Source organism: Cynocephalus volans, chromosome 7, assembly GCF_027409185.1.
Source record: "Cynocephalus volans isolate mCynVol1 chromosome 7, mCynVol1.pri, whole genome shotgun sequence".
NCBI lineage: Eukaryota > Metazoa > Chordata > Mammalia > Dermoptera > Cynocephalidae > Cynocephalus > Cynocephalus volans.
The window spans coordinates 1,798,409-1,816,072 of record NC_084466.1 but is presented as its reverse complement, the minus strand read 5'-3'; the positions used below and the strand labels follow the sequence as shown (position 1 = coordinate 1,816,072).

The 17,664-nt window shown below is 40.8% G+C and overlaps 1 protein-coding gene across 1 annotated transcript in view; it reads right to left on the bottom strand.

Annotated features, from left to right (window-relative positions):
- TUBGCP3 (tubulin gamma complex component 3) overlaps positions 1–17,664 on the bottom strand; it is a 74,858-nt gene that overhangs the window by 35,023 nt on the left and 22,171 nt on the right. The window contains exons 8-14 of the mRNA XM_063102200.1: positions 17,119–17,244; positions 13,746–13,814; positions 12,918–13,050; positions 11,111–11,277; positions 4,331–4,441; positions 3,887–3,995; positions 155–344 (exon numbers count right to left, since the gene is read on the bottom strand). Of these exons, the coding sequence (XP_062958270.1) occupies positions 155–344; positions 3,887–3,995; positions 4,331–4,441; positions 11,111–11,277; positions 12,918–13,050; positions 13,746–13,814; positions 17,119–17,244 (905 nt within the window). The remainder of the gene's footprint in view (positions 1–154; positions 345–3,886; positions 3,996–4,330; positions 4,442–11,110; positions 11,278–12,917; positions 13,051–13,745; positions 13,815–17,118; positions 17,245–17,664) is intronic.

Below are 17,664 nucleotides of genomic sequence, written 5' to 3'. Positions count from 1 at the left end.
TAACCTTTCTAAATTTTATTTTTAAAATACACTCTGTAAGAATTCAACTTGTTTTCCTCTAAAGCTGTTTATTCTTTTAAACAGAAATTGTAACTCTTTATCATGTTAAGTGTACCACATATTTATAAAAATCAAAATAGTGACGGTTTCTTACTTCAGTAAATCCATCAAGTGCCTTATAAAGTCTCCTTGACCAAGAAGCAAGTACCGCCTCATCGCCTGCATGTGGTCCAGCAGGCTGTATTTCTTACTGAGAACATCCAATAGATATTTGCTGGTCTCAAAATAAGCAGCATCAATTTTCCCCTGAAATGCATTTTCTAAATCTGTGAATAAATCTGCAGCTGTAAAGAACAAAAGGGAAAAGCACACACCTGTATTTTAACAAAGGCACACGTACAAAAATCAGGGCCAACACCTATCTACAGCACCCATGACAGACCAAACCCACAGTCCCAAGATGACAACTCTGAAGATGCTCCCACCCCTCTCCGTCCACAGCAGGCATCTGCACCAACCGATGGGCTGCGGCAGCCTGCTCTTGATATCCACTATCCCTTCTGCACTGTCACTAACCTGAAATCTCACTGCAACACTCTGGCAACAGGGCAAGTCAGTGCTGACTGCCCCATACACACCTACAAGACGCTGTCATAAATTAATCTCAAGACGAAAAGAGAACAGGTGACTGAGCTCTGTGAACTGAACAACTCCGTGTAGGTCAGGTGCTATCACACAGCCCTATCACAGCTTCACAGAGTGAACACTATGAAAGTCATGGAGAGTTTCTAGATTGTCACCAATAAAGACACCTAACTCTATGCTGTAACATATGAAGAGAAAAAGTTTCCATAGCTTTATATATTGAGAAGAAATAGCATGTGGTGACTATGTACATAATAAAGCTTCTCATAATACCAACTGACATTTGTATAGCACAAAACCAGTTATAAAATATATCTGAACATTCAATTTATTTAAAAACCACAATAACACTTGAGTTAGAAAATATCCCAGCACTGAGGAACAATCTAAAACTGAGAAATGGCAAAATGTTTGTTCAATGTTAAGAAAGAATGAGAGGCAATGCCTTTCAATTCCAAGTTTAAGTCTCTTCCTACTACCTAAGTTAACCAGTTTGAAAATATCAGTAGACAGGATGGCATCAGCAGAGAGGATGACGGGGACAGCTGGACTCACTGTCACTGAAAAAAGTACTGGTAGTATAGTAGCAGCAGTAGTAGTAACAGCAGCAGCAGTATAATAACATTGCAGCAGCAGTAGAGGTAGCAGTGGCAGTACTGTAGTAGCAGTGCAGTAGCAGCAGTAGTAGTAGTAGCTGCAGCAGCAGTAGTATTAGTGTAGTAGCAGGAGTAGTAGTGCAGTAACAGCAGTAGTAGTATAGTAGCAGTAGCAGTGCAGCAGCAGCAGTAGCAGTGTAGTAGTAGCAATAGCAGTACAGCAGCAGTAGCAGTACAGCAGCAGCAGCAGCAGCAGCAGCAGTAGTGTAGTAGCAGCAGTAACAGTTCAGTAGTAGTAGTGTAGGAGTAGTAGCAGTGGCAGTGCAGCGGCGGCGGCAGCGGTGGCAGTGGCAGTAAAGCAGCCGCCACAGCAGCCACTGCAGGAGCAGCAGTACTAACTTAATGGCAGCAGCGATCTTCATGCGAGGCACCTGTGGGAAGCCTCTCACGTGGGCACAATGTTCTCCAGACGCTACAGAAAGATCAAAACTCTAACATAACTGCTCTTCTAGCTCTTCTTTCCTCTTCCACCTCTTAAATGTAGGCATTTCCCAAAGGTCCATATTTGGATCATATCCATCTCTATTTCAGGAACTAACCTGGGGTCTATGCACCCCAAAAAGCACACATAAATAAATCTGTGTGTGTGCAAGTACAAGTGGGCTGCGAGGGACTGAGGCTTTCACAGGACTGGAGACAGCGTCTGCAGCTGACTTCAGGGCTCCTGCTACATCATCCAGTCTCGTCCTCAGCTATCACCATGCGGCAAGTGCTTCCCAAATCTCTGTGGTCAACCCTGACATTTACCTAGTCTCGGTACAGCATTTCCAATACATGTCAGAAACTTCCACTAGGAAGTCCTCTCAACTTTTAAAAATCAAATTGCCCCAAAGTGAAAAACTTCTCTCCCAGCCCTATCTTATTCCTAGACTGTCTGCCACCCCCCTCAGCCTAGGAGCTCAGGGTGCTGGTACCTTCTTGAACTCTCTCTATTCCCCTGCCCCTCCCTTCCAAAGAGCCACATCCTGTTAAACAACACCTTTCATTCCAGAAACATCCATAACTAAAACCACATCCAGTAACATCCCAGTCCATCTTATCAAGTTCTAGTCTCTTTCTCTTCAATCTACCTGTCGTGTCATTAAACAACCACCACCTACCGATATGGTTCTAACCATGCCATGTTTCTGCTCAAAACCTTGTTCTTTATTTTAGCTACAGATTGAGCAGCGCTTACCTGAAACGCTTAGACCAGAAGTGTTTTGGATTTCAGATTTTTTCAAAATGTGGTATATCTGCAGATATTTAACCAGGCAAGCATCCCTAACCTGAAAATCCAAAATCCGAAATGTTCCTTTCACCCTCCTGTCAGTACTCAGAAAGTTTCAGATTTTGGAGCTTTTTGGATTAGACATGCTAAAACTGTATAATGTTCCATTAAGTCAAATTCCTACTATTTCTTGCCCATGCTCTTGCTCGTGCTGTTCCCCCTTTCTGGGCTGTATGTTGACCCATGACCAATTTTCACCTCTGCCTCTAGGGTCAGTTCAATTACAACCTCTTCCCCAAAGCCTTCTCTGATGCCTTGCCTGAAAATTCATAATGCATCTGTACATTTCGTTTCATGGATTATGTTCTACCTTTATTATTGATTGGCTGGTTATTATTTTATTGCACATCTCATCTGCATTACTAGACTAATAAGCTCATTAAAGGTATAGTCATGGCGAATTCATATTATCTTTCCTATATCTACCACAATGTCCTGTGCAAAGGAAACCCTCTGAATGAATCAAGATAATCTAAATAGCAAATACAGCCAGGACTGGAAAGCTATAAGCATAAGTTAGCCATACACAAATACCTTACTGAGTCTGGGGCTGGCAGCAAATGGGAAAAATGGGAGGGAGTGGCAGCAGACGAGTGAGGGCAAACAGTGCAGCTCTCATGCAGGCAAAAGTTCAACACAGCATTCCAAATGCAACGAACACTTGCTAACGCCTTGTTCATTCCTGAAAAGCCTTTGGGTCCCAACCCACAGCTACCATTAGCAACATTTTTCCTGTATTTTCTTATTTTGACACACGCACTTTAACCACTAAAAAAAAGGTAATGCAAATTTCTAAGAAGGATAAAATAGCCACATCTATTCCAATACCTAACTGTTTTAACTCTGTATAAAAAGGGAATTAAAATTTTACATAATAATAGTTATTTATATATATATCACCCTGTGTATTAAGGTGTTTTAGATGGTAATTCAGATAACCTGTAAATCGTATGGAATAAAAAATACTCTAAGCAATATATCTCGTCACCCATCACCACCATCATATTATCACCATCACCAGCAACACTATCACCCCATCATCATCATCACCATCATCATCATCAACACTATAACCATCACCACCATCACCATCATCACTGTCACCATCACCACCATCACCATCACCATCAACACTATCACCCCATCATCATCACCATCATCACCATCACCACCATCACATTATCACCATCACCATCAACACTATCATCCCATCATCATCATCACCATCGTCACCATCATCACCACTACCATCACCATCAATCATCACATTATCATCACCACATCACCACTGCCACTACCATCATCATCATCGTACCATCCTGGGGCGACTCTGCAGACTTGGTCACAGCTATCATCTTTGTAGTGGGAGTCTGATCATGACAAACCTGGTGCAAGAAATTTATCGATTTTCCTATCAAAAGGACCTAAAAAGAAAAAAATCCTATGAATACCCTTATATAAAATTAAAAATGGTCACCCAAATACTACAAATATTCACAAGCTATAAATTGGCTATTGATTAAAAATTAAATAATAAGAGCACCTGGTATAGTATCCAGTGAATTACAGGCACCCAAAAGATATATTAACAAATGCATATTAATATGTCATATATTCAATTAATATATACTTTACCTCAAGAACAGTAACAATCCTAAAATGCAACAAAATTATGTTTAACTGAAAATTGTTTTTGTCACATAATCCAAGTATTCATAGTAATATAACATCAAAATCACAAAAATCTCTTCAACCCTACCTTCCTAGACTGGTCCATTGTGATGAATGAAGGAATCATTGATTTCCTCAAAGTATACTTGTCATGCCACAATCGATCTGTTTTAACTGTTGGATCTGATGCCACAAAAAACTGAAAGCAAATGGGGCATTGAAAAATTACAAAGTGGTATTTACGGCAAAATATTAGCTAACAGCAACATCAAAGAATAAGTTATTCTAGAAAGCCAAGTTCTACAGATACCGAGTCTTACCCACTTTTACAATAAACAAAGCATTCTGGATAGAAATCTCTCTAAATTGAATGATGTATTTTCCAAATTCTCAAAACCGAAGTATAATGAAAACAAGTTACACTTTTTTTTTTTTTTTTTTTTTTTTTTAAGTTTTATTTTGTCGATATACATTGTGGCTGATTATTGCTCCCCATCACCAAAACCTCCCTCCCTTCTCCCTCCCCCCTCCCCCCCAACAATGTCCTTTCTGTTTGCTTGTCGTATCAAGTTCATTTTGAATATCGATTATAGCCTCTGCTGTGTAGCAAGCCTGAGGGCTGCCTAACACTTGCAGTTCTCTTCCTACCTTAGTGCTCTCTAGTTTCTATTTTGAGGATCCTAAAGCCTGGAACACAGACATGCCGAAGGTGATTTATGCCGTTCACAAAAAGCACCTTAGTTCATTCAGACCAGCATCTACAGGCAGACCTTGGAGTCCAGGCGACCACGCTTATGAATGGCCAGCACCAGCCGGCCAAGTGTCACTGCAGGATATGATCCTCTCTCTGTGTCTGTCCCCAGGAACCACCCATACTCAAGAGCCTTCCCTCATCCACAGTGCAGCTCCCCCTCCCCAACTCCAAAATGCACCTATGGCCTAGATCACTGACATGACAAAGGACACCAAGTGGTAAGGAGAAAATTCAATTGCTGTTGTTTCCAGTTTACTTGCCATTACAAAAATGAGGCCATTCTCATGTTTTAGTCACATGTGCTAATGGGCTTGTGCTTTTATTTCTATAAGCCGGTTTCCCAAAAACAGGATTGCTGAGTTGAAGTAATGTTTAAATGCTATCTACAACGCCAGATTTTCCTTTCCAAACAGCTGTGGCGACGACACTGCACCAGCAGGACACCTGCAGACACTGCCACCAGGGAGGCCAGCTCACTGTGGTCTCATATCCATCACTTCACCAACTACACATGAAGGGAGCACATTTCCAGAGTTTTAACTGTCATCTGCTTGTCTTCTGCACAAGCAGATGACAGTTTCATGTTCTTGATCTGTTCTCCTACTGTCTTTTTTTCTTATCAATATGTAGATATTCTTTGTACAATGGGGATACTGACCATTTGTACCTCATAAAATATTACAAAAAATTTTTCCCAATTAGTCATCTGCCATAGTATGTTACATGTTTTTGTTTAGTTCTATTTTTTTGTTATATAAAGATAAATGCTTGTCTTCCGTTATGGCGTCTGGCTTTCCTGTCTTCCTAAGATCTTCCCGATCCTAGATTATGGAAACATTGTCCATAATGTTCTTTCAGGAGTTCTGCTGTATTATTTTTATTGCTCATCCCTCTGGAATTTATCCTGCATGCAGTATGTTGGGGGTGTCTATGTTTTCTTCTGGATGACGCTCTCTCTTTCCTGGCTAGGTCAGCCCAGTTTATTAAATACACCATCCTTTCCTCTGAGCTAAGGATGCTTCATTAGGAACTAGCATCATAATTAAGTATATGAACAGATTAAAAGCGGAAAATCATTTGACCATTTCAAGAGATGCTACAGAGACATGTGATAATGCCTTTATGTACCATCCTCCAGGGGTGACCAGTTAAGTTTTGTTCTTTTATTGTCATTATGAATGTGCATTTACGTGTATCTGGTGTTTCAACCCATCACAATTATTATCCTCATTGGCGCTACATTTCTCCCATTTTGGGAAGACAGAAGCCTCTTCAAGCTGCTCCTGAGTCCTTCAGATTGAATCCAAATGGTCTTCCTGCTTTCTGGGAGGCAAGATGCTCCAGGCTGATCTTTATTTCTCCCAAGACCTAGAATCAACCGCTTCTCCTTCCTTTTAGGGAGAAATGGCAGTGGGGCCACGACCTCAACACTCAGCAGTCCAGCTTAGAGGCTGGACAGTTCGAGTCTCAGCAATGGCTATGTTATGCATGGCAGCTTAGTTCCCCAGTCAAACCAAAACAGCCATTTAAATCATAACACACCAAAGGTACATTTTTGGTGGTCTTTCCATGAGTCTCAAATCAATAGGTGAGTGCCACACAACCCTGACTAGGAAGATAAGTCCACAGATATAAAATGGGTTTACAGAATTTTAAAAATATTTTTAGCAATTGCATAGCAATACAAAATTAACATTTTCCTAACAAAATGTAAATGACCAAAACCAATCCAAGAAGAGAAAGACAGGAGACCCTAAAAGGGCAATATCTTTAGAAGAAACTGGAAATGTAAAATGCTGTCACTAAGGCACAGGGCCTACCTTTTTTAAAAAGACATCATTCTTATTTTGTTTTAAATATTCTAGGCCACAATATACAAAATGCCCCAGCTTATGAAACTAGCGTAACACCAGCACACCTAATTTTAAAGAATACCGAGAATTAACATTATAGACCAGTTTAATTTGTGAACATAGATAATAGACTCTGAATAAAATATTATCCATGCATTACTGGAATAAAATATTCTTGGTCAGGGTATATTACACGTCCAATATGCTACTAAATGTCTAAAAACAAGGGAATATATAAATGAATTAAAAAACGTTATCATGTAGTCATTAAAAGTTTATTCCTACCTATCACATACCCTTCCAAGAATATGATGAAAAGTACAGATCTTCTTCCCAGGAAAAATGCATGTATTCACAAAATACATAGTTTTATATACTATTCAGGAGTTTCAGAGATCACTCTAAGAAATCTCAGGTGTAGAAGAATAGCATTTATTGGCATGAAATAATATTCATTACTTACTTCATGAAAAAAAGTAATAAAGGTAACAAAATACCATGCATGACAAGATACACACATACAAATACACAGTAAAAAAAAAAACGAAATGAGCAAATTTTAGGGGTAAACACATAAATATTAACTGAAGTTATCTGCTCATAATGAGATTACTGATGAACTTTCATTTTCTCCACTATATGTGTTTACATGATCAAAAACTTTAAAACTGCATAAGTATTTTTAAATGAGAAAAAATATTGTTTAATTAAATTATATAATTCCAGCCAAATCTTGAACATATGTTACTAGTTAAGATTTTTTTTTAATAACATCATTTTCCAAAACAACCAACTAAAAAAGCTTTTTTTCTTTCTCAGAAATCTAATTCTAAGGATAAATATTTAAGAAAACAAAATTTTAATGATGTCAAGATCTTACATTTGATCCTTTTAAGTAACAGCTATATGGTATCAATCATGTACAGCCAGTCTCCTTTGTCAGCAGGCATATGCATAAACGCCAGCATTTTATACCACAGAGAAGAGATGGCCACATTTATTTCAATTAAAATTTCTTATCTTTAGATATCAATTTAAACAATAAAAGCATTCGGTGATCTATTTCAGACTTTTTTGATTTGTATTACCTTTCTAATTTAAAACAAATAACTAATGACTGCTTTGAGGGATAAACAGGGGTACTCTAATGAGGCTATCATCACTTTAACATATATTAAATTATCCCCGGTAGAAATAAAAAGTCGCTATAAACCCACCATGAATAATCTCAACGGTTACTCAATCACCTTGCCATTACTGCTCTGTAGCTTGCCATTCAACACATTAGGTTAATTGCATATAAATTGTATTTCTCTGTTACTCTCTTAAATAGAAGAGCTAGTTTTTACAGACAACACACTAATTTATCCTGATAGTTAGAGTGCAGCCGGATTTTCATCACTATGAACAATAAGAAAATTTAATTTAAACCAGACAATTCAGTCATCTTTAGAAATTATGAAAGCACTGCTTCATCTGAGAGCAAAGCAGCATGCAGTCACTCTACTAGCAAACACGCAGCAGCGAACACAAAGAGGCATAGGTACACCGTAGAATACAATTAATTCTGTGAAAAATACATAGTTGTGGAGGAAGACACCAAGGTCAGAACATAACTGCAATCTGCTTTTATCTTACTGATGCATTTTCCATCCAAGCTTCTCTAATTTTCACCATTATGTCAAACACAGAAAGAATCGAGGAAAAAAAATAAAACATAATTGTGCCATGATTTCTCATTAACTCTTGGACAAGTGCCAAGGCCTCTGTACTAAAAACAGAAATGAAGAGGGTAATTTTCTTAGCAAGCAACTTAAGTTTCTAAGAATCAGATCTGTTAATACAGACCACAAAAAAATCCCAACTTCAACTTGTCAATCATGGAGATACCACCAAGAAGAGATTTCTCCTAAGGCCATGCCCAGAGCAAACAAAACAGCGACTAGACCAGGAAAAAGCCTGAGCAAAAAAGCGTATAACAAAGAATAACTTACAAGGCAAACTTATAAGTTACAATATTTCAAAGGGTAAGAAGTAAAAATACTAATACAGTAATATATTTTACACGGTAAGCTTTTAGATTTCAATAATTCTTAGCAAAAAAATAAAAAGGAACAAAATAGCAAGAGTGCTAAACGGATCCACAGAGACATTCCAAAAGCAACAACTGCACTACCTTTGGCCCCCAGCCATCAAACGCCAGGACAGGACGTGGAGATTTGGAGCACTGTATTGTTTCGGTGTTTAAGTAAACATATGGAGCATGTCTGAAAATTTTCTAATTTCGAAAGCAAGAGAGTTTCATTTTAACTTTTCCCTTCTTTGCCTGCTGCAGTAGAAGCACCTAACTTTTACCATCGGAAGGCAACTTAACACTGGGCCATCCTGCCTACAACCTGCACATATCGTCATAGTTTACCTTTCAGTTTACAGGAGAAGCCATGTTAGCTACAAAAAAGTCTAACCATGCAGTTTCTCTAGATAGTAATAACAACAAAATTCTAAAACTTGGTTTACTTTTACAGTACTACTTTTAAGAGCCAAAAATAACAAACTTTTCCCCAAATGTTGTAAGTACTTTCCTAATTAATCATCCAGAATACCTTCAAATTCTAACAGCCCTTTATACCACCTGCCTTTGCAAATTAGTGCAAGGCAAGGCTAAGGGAAGCAAAGGTACTTGCCCAGGGCATGGAGCTGTTGGGAACTGAGGCCCAGAGTCAAGCCCAAATCCCCTGACTTCAGAACCTGAGCGCTGCACTCTACCCACAGAGATAGGCAGTCAGATGAGTTAACACGAGACAAACAGTAAGTGGTCCAAGCCCCGGCACTGCAGCACTGAAAATGGCTGGCCCGTGGCAAAGAACATAGTACGTTCTGTGTCAAGAGGGACTCACTGTAGTGTTGACAAGGCAGAAGGAATGAGAGCTCACTAGAAAGCCGGGAGCAGTGTGAACTGGCACAGCCTCCCCAGAACTCAGAAAACAACATCGCAATTTAAAATACATGGATCTCCACAATCCAGCAATTCCACCTCCCAGGACCTGCCATGGAGAGACTTGTAAAAACATGTGTAGACAGGCACATATAAGGATGTTTACTTTAATAACATTCATAAGATTAAAAACTACAAAGAGCATAATCTGCATCCACAAGAGAGCTGCTAAATAAAGCTGGTCTGTCCATACAGTGAAATAATATGCAGTCGTAAAGCAAACCACATACACTGTCATGGGAAGCAAACTACATGAACCAACACACATGCACAATACTATCCGTGTGTCTCCAGAGCACACATCACAGCACTGTATACAATCAGCTCTGCTATGATGCTTGTTTTAAAAACAACTTGTAACAGCACAACCAATAAATCAAGAAACAACCTGAGCATGATGCACGCTTCCTGTTTGTATGCACAATTCCACCTGAGAGAAACGGGGGATGCAGGCAAGTGAGCCCCATAAGGCCAGGCACACAGGACCTTACTGTCCTGTTCCAGATGGCCCGCCTCCCTTCACGGGACTTACTGTCCTGTTCCAGATGGCCCGCCTCCCTTCACGGTAACACATGAGCTGAGGACGCCAACACCTGCTCCCACAAGCAAACGCTGGGGCTTTCTCAAGGTACACGCCATGTTTATTATAGCATTTATGTATTTCTTAACCATTTAAAGTTTATTGAACTGTGCTATGACTTTCATTAGGTTCCCGTCCTTTTGTTTTGTTAATATTACTGACAAAGCTTTTGAGTGCAGTTCCCTTATCCTACTTCCCACCAGAAGTCCTATGGTTTCATAACACCAGTGATTCTTAAGAACATATACGTTGTGCTATAGCAGAACTGTACCTCAATAGGTACGCACACGCATACACACAAATAACTTCACTCAAACTGTTGGCACCACGGTTAATCAAAGTAAGTATAAAGTAATCACGAAAGCAAGAGGGCGGGCAATACCGCACAGCAAAGTGAACTGCACCGGGACTCAGCCAACCAGTCCTTCCCTGGCCCTTAACTCACGAGTAAACTTGGACGTTCTTTGACCTTGCTGAGTTTCTCACTACTAAAACTGGGATCACAGTTCTCCACTAACTTAACACAGCTGCGCTGTCCAGTGAGGTAACTCGCCTTCAAGGCACCATAAACTATGCACGTCATCAAATGAAGAGCAGGCACATTCTTAGTGAGAGAAAACAAAAAAGAGTAACTGAATGCTCCTGGATCCTAAATCCGAGTCTCAGAACCAAATGTTGTTCCTTACTTCATGGTAAGTGTCCTCAAGCTCCCCGTCATATATCCAGCGGTACAGGAAGCTCAGGACAGGATGGGACACGAGGCTGAGAATGTGCTGCACCAGGGACCTCATGTAGGGGTCTCCTGTCTTCGTGTAGGCGTGAACGGCTGAGGCCAGCTCACCTCCTTTCCTTCCTGGGAGAGTAGGGGAAAACACATAGAAACACCCAATTTACACTCACGGCAGAAAGCAATCATATAACACTAAGCAAAGATGACCAAGTAATGCAGACAAGGAGTGACTTTCTTTCAGTTAATGCCACCATGGGGCTTGGAAGCAGCAGCAACACATGGCACATCAGGAGCCAAGAGACAAAGGGTCTACCCTTGGCTTTATGGACCCAAGAGCCACTTGTCTTCCTGATTGTTAGGGAGTTTTTCAGTAGCGAAAAGCAGCAAAAACCAACTAGCTATACCACCTAGCATTCACATGACTTTTCACACCTTTTAGACTAAGACACATAGATGCACACTTCATACCACAATTTAGTACATGCATAACTATATGTGAAAAACAAAAGTCCTGTGAATCAACACTTATTCTTTTTTTGGTATAATACACGAGTATTAACTAACTGATTTCATAACCCATTAACTGGCTGTGACGTAGTTTGAAAACCACTGCTCTGTGTGGAGAGAACAAGTATGCTATGTCTGGGTAAAGGAAAGAGCTCAGTATGAAAGACTAGAGGGTGGCAAAAACCTAAGCACTAGAAGAATTTCTTATGTTATGCTAAGAATTCTGAATTTCATTAGATTGCTGAGGACCGTGGGAACAGGACTGACAGGTCTCACTCTATGAGTACCCGGCACATATGCACAAAGTGAGGCTGATGAGACTGAGAGCAGAGGACCAGTCAGCATTTCTCACGACAGCACCTGCAGCGAAGACACAGAGCGCGTGGACCAGACAGTGCAAGAGAGGGCGGGGTGTCAGTGGGTAACGGGACATTGGAAGAGGTGGAGGGCTGGGAGGAAGATGAGGGAATCTGGCAGAAATCCAACTACAGAGGAGCACTGGTAACTGGAGAAGTGGCAGCTGTTTGTTTGCTGTGTTCAACTTCTTTCTTTTTTGAAGGAAAGTGCCAGGAGGCAAGAGAGGCGAGGCACAAGGGCATGACGATGACCTTGGGCTTAGACCTGCCGAAATTCAGATCCCGTGCACTGATCGGCGGGGAGGATGGCAGCAGCATGAGGCTCCTGCTACGGGGCAGATGGCTGGCTTTTCACAGCTCGTATGATCCTAAGAGCATCCCAACATTACAAATGAGAACAGAGAGACAGAGGGTCTTGGCCATGGTAACACAGTGAGAAAAATGTTCAGAAGACAACTAGAAATACAAAACCCAGAGCCCAGGAGAGGCCTAAGCTAGACATGCAAATATGGGAACTTCTAACAGAGATGGTGAACCCGGACAGGGACCCAACCTCAGAAAGAAAGACACCAAACAGTGACCCGCTCGGAAAGCAAGAGGAGGATGGGAACAGAGCAGTAATAGCGAGGACCACCACAGAGAGAAAGCTCTAACAGGTGCCTTCCTGCTCTCCACCTTCATTTCAATGGCATCCTGAGCTGCTACACGTACAAATGCTGGACCACGCTGGCAACTGGTTACTTTCCCTCTAAGTTCCTATCTATTAATTTGTATTCAATCAACATATTTAGGGCTATCTACAAAGGACAGGATACAAAAGCAAGTCTTGATGATATTCCCACAGGCAAGGTTTGAGATAAAGCAAGTCTGGGAGGCACAAGCACAAAAACACAAAATGACCTTGACAGTGATCGACCAGGGCCGCCAGAGTCTTCAGTCTTATTTTGGGATCATACGTCCAAACCAGGAGGCGCCTCAGTGTTAAGCTACTCTCAAGTCCCAAATTCACACCCGGATCATCCTCTAGCTGTAGCTGCAAACAACAAATGTAGAACGTTTAAGTACAAATCACTGAATATGTCACACTAGCTCTTAATCCATAAAAAGTGAACGTAAGTGATTATTCTCATAAAAATGAAGCAAAATGTCCCCTTTGAGAAAACAATAGCACCTTCAAGCCAGAAGTGGTCTTTAAATGGTGACAGGACCCTGAAATTAGCAATTCATTGGCTCTAGGATACCCTGAAACTTTATAGATATTGGGACCTTACAAGTAGAATTATAAAACAGATTTTATCTTTTAAAAGTACTGTATGAAGTAACTTAAAATATTCTCAATAATTGTCCCTCTGTATCCATGGGGGATTGGTTCCAGGACTTCCCACAGATACCAAAATCCTCAGATGCTCAGGTCCCTGATATAAAACAGCATAGTATTTGCATGTAACCTATGCACATCCTCCCCTACACTTTACATCATCTCTAGATTATTTCAAGACCTGATACAATGTAATTCCATGTAAGTAGTTGTTATGCTGTACCGTTTAAAGAATAATGAAAAGTCTATACATGTTCAGTACAGATCCAACCATCCTTTTCTTTTTTTTAAATTCATGGTTGCTTGAATCCAAGAAGAAGGAACCCATGGATACAGAGAGCCAACTGCTGAGTTTCAATTTTCTAACACTTCGAATCATTAAGAAATTAAAATAAAAACAATGTATTTACCTGGGAGTGTAAAACAGAGAGTAATCGGTAGTACTCTTTGAGTTCTTGGTGCAAGGCAGCACAAAAGCTCTGTTATAGAAAGGGAAAGTACAATTAAAGCACGAGGCTTTCATACACTCTGACTCATTTTGAATGCAAAAGCACGATGCTTTTAGATGAAGTTCAGGTGGAGTTCAGCACAATTTAAATTCTGGTTCTGTCGATGGTCTTCCTGTAGTTCTCACCACAATACTGTACATATTTTAATAACACTAGAGAAGCGTTGTTCCTTAGTACAAAAGCCATAAACTTTGTAGGAGAGAAATGAAGAAAACGCAGTATGGTTTTAATGAAGCTAAAAGTGCAATCACTTTAGAGAATGACCCTTTATTTTAAGATTGTGTCCATCCTAAATTTTTAGAGTTAAAATGTAATTTTCTTTAATGTTCTTAATTGACAAAATTTGAAAACTGGCAACTCAATGCCAACCCCATTTTTTGTTTTGGTTTGAACTGCCCATTTTTTCCCATTAAAAACTTCTTTGTACATCTCCACTCTTAAATACTGAAAAGGGGACAAATCAAAATGACCGCATCAGAAGCAACAAGAGGTGCCGAGAAGAACCCACACAGAGTCCTGTGACAAAGACCTTCAGGTATGAACTCTGGGAGGTTCGTCCAGGACACTCAAGGGACGCTTCACTTTCCATGGGAGCCTGTGACAGATTCAGTCTGCAAAGGATAAAGCCTGTTCTCTCTAAATAAAGATGCAGGCTCCATATTTTTCTACATATTTCAAAACAATATACAATCATCATCTATAGGTTTATATTACTGTATTTATGTTTTCTGGATTGGGTCTAATATGAACATTTTCATCCTTTTAGCTATAAAAATGAACATAAAACATACTAATTTTGTAAAAACAAAGGAACTCTTCAAAAAGTGAAATTTGCAAGATGGAATGTCCTAGGTTTCGGAATCAGACAGACCTTATGATAAAATCCTGGGTTCCTACTAGAGGTATTGCCACGGGCCAACTCCCACTGTCCCTGAGCCTCGCTGACTCATTTATATACGGAGGAACGAATGTGATAACATGAAGAAAGCACCCAGCACAGGGTGGGCATGGAAGTGCTTATTAAATTTTAGATCAGTTCTCTAAAGTAACATTCACATAGAAAACAATGTGGAACCTGTTCAGGCACAGCATCACCTTTCACAAAAACCACATCTCAGCCCCAGAACAGGCAAGCAGATACACACACACAAACACATATAAGTTTAAAAAAAAAAAAAACTGATCACTAGAAATAAAAATAATCAAATCATCATCTATCCATATAGAATATAAACATACACATGGGTATGCAAGTCAGCTTACAAGTAGCCTACAACCAAAATAATGGAATTACAATAAGAGTATTTCAGCACTGTATGCATTCAATATGAAAGACAACAGAACCTAGAGTCCAGGAGAGGCCGAAGCTAAACATGCAAACATGGGAACTTCTAACAGAGATGGCAAACCCTGACATGGACCCTAAGACAAAAGGTCTGCAGTTAGCTGTGGCTGTTTCCACCTCAGCTTAATAAAAGCATGCATAAGTTTCACACTTAAGAGACTACATCTTCCTTATCAACAAGGTTTCGTTCCATTTGGCATGTCTGAAGCCAGGACACTTCTGAGATTAAAAGGGGACACCAGCAATAACCACACCAGGACAGCAGGCATAAATCAGCACTTCCCACCCACCCCCGCTATCTGGGATACAGGATCACCCAACGACAGCACTCAATGATTCTTCTAAAGAGCTAAACCATCACTTATCAGAATGGCACACAGCGATGGCTTTAAAAGTGGAAAATGGCAGTAGGATGAGAGAGCTTCAGAACAGAATCTGCACATTATATGCAAGTCCCATATCTGCCATCAACTAGTCAGGGCAACTTGGGCAAACCAATCAAACTTTCTGAGGGTTCAATTTTTGTATCTACAAAATGGGGACAATTAATACTTGCCCTGCTAATTTTAGAGGGCTGTTATGAGAATCAATAAGATGAGAAAAGAGGCTTTAAAATCCACAACTATAAAATCCTATATGATACCACTATAGTGTTTATTGATCAATCTGCTGAAATAAAATACCTATATAATAGTTTCATTTCACATTCTTGTAATCATTTTGTGTTTGTTTTGCTTCATATCTAGCAAGTCGACTAGGATGTATTAGTAGAGTTTGCATGTATAAGAGGATATAATGTCCCTTTTGGAAAGGGGGCAAGGACTCACACAAGTCGCAGCTTGCTGCTGAGAGCCAGGTGGCTTCACCTGCCTTACAAACTCTGCCCCACGTCAACGGCAGGTGGAGCCCAAGCCCACTCCTTACTGTCTGCCGAACTCCCCACCCATTCTCTCTCCATCTTCAGCTTCGGAGGTAATCGTTACCTCCGTTCTACATGCAAAGAATCCAAGGTCAACAGAAGGTGATCTGTGCAAGACAACATAACTAGTAAAGGGAGCAGCCAAAACCCAAACCCTGGGCGGCCTCACTTCAAACCCATGCTCCCAATTACCAACCACACTGCCGTGCCACAAACCCACTAGCCGGCCACAGTCACACTGCAGTGATGCACTCCCACTTGACAGCATGTCATCATGCCATGCTGTGCCATGCTTTGCTTATGGTACACAGTTGTTTTGTGATCCTCTCTCTCAATAAATTTTTGGAGATTTAATTGGCAAGGATCACAGCCCAAGAATCAACTTGTGGACAAAACCATGTGCTGCTTAACCTTTAAGAAGGGTTGGGTCTCTGGAAAGGCTACTTTCCTTTGTCACCGCTTCCCGTCAGGTCCCAGCAGGTGGGAGGAGGAGGAGGAGGGCCAGCTCCCTCTGATGACTTGCTATTTCAATGGCAGTGCCCCAACCGTGGCAGTTTAGGCAGCAACGGCAGCAGCAGGTGCCCATCTCCAGCCTCCATAGCTTTCCCAAATCCCACACCACTGTACTGCTGGGGCACCTGCGGCAGCAGGGCCCTCTTCTACCTTCCAGAGGGAGCTTCAGCAGCTGGGCAGCCGCTCCAAGCATTTGGATTCTGATGATCCCAACCTCTTCTCTTGGCTCCCCAGTGACTACCTCTGTTTCAACCAATTTCTTCTGCTTTTACAGTTCTCCCACAGCTACTTAATCAACCTGCCACACCCAGCTGCCTTCATCCACACCTACAGTGGTTCTGTTTCCTTGAGTGGACCCTGACTGATACAATCAACTACCAAAGCTGCTTCATTTAAAAAGAACCTTCTCAAGAGGTATATTCATAGAAAGATGTAAGTAGAATTAGCATTTCCCCAAGTAAACGGCATCCCAAATGTTCTAAACATAATAAACATACCTGACCTACAAGTCCAAATGAGCGGTCCAGACTCTTCTGGTCAGTGTATTTCCTGATTTTATTATGTAACCATCCCAATTCAGCAAGTCTGGCTGTTGTATCCCTCAAAGATTTACTTAGGTTCGCCTAAAAAACAAGTATATCAACAGTTAAAAATTAAAATCCACTACCAGAATTTTAATTATTATTTTTCTCAACCACCTGTACCTTTAATATTATAACTCTTGGGCTTCAGCACATAAAAGTTAAAAGCAACTAATATACCATCTTTAAAGAGAGAGAAAACGTATCTGGTGACAGCAGGGATGTAAAACACCTTGGAGGGGAGGCTCAGCTCTGTCACGTTGGCCTGTGGAGTGACTGACTGCCTGGGGCCTGTAACTGGCCCGCAGTGTGGCAGTCTATGGCCTTTAGCCACTCTGTGAACAGGCTGAGGGCCACAGGGCAACATTACACCACAACAAGGGGCAGTGGGAAAGGGAGGTTCTGGAAGAAAAAACCAAATCAAGGAAAGACCCCTCATCTGGATCCTGTATCAATGGCAAA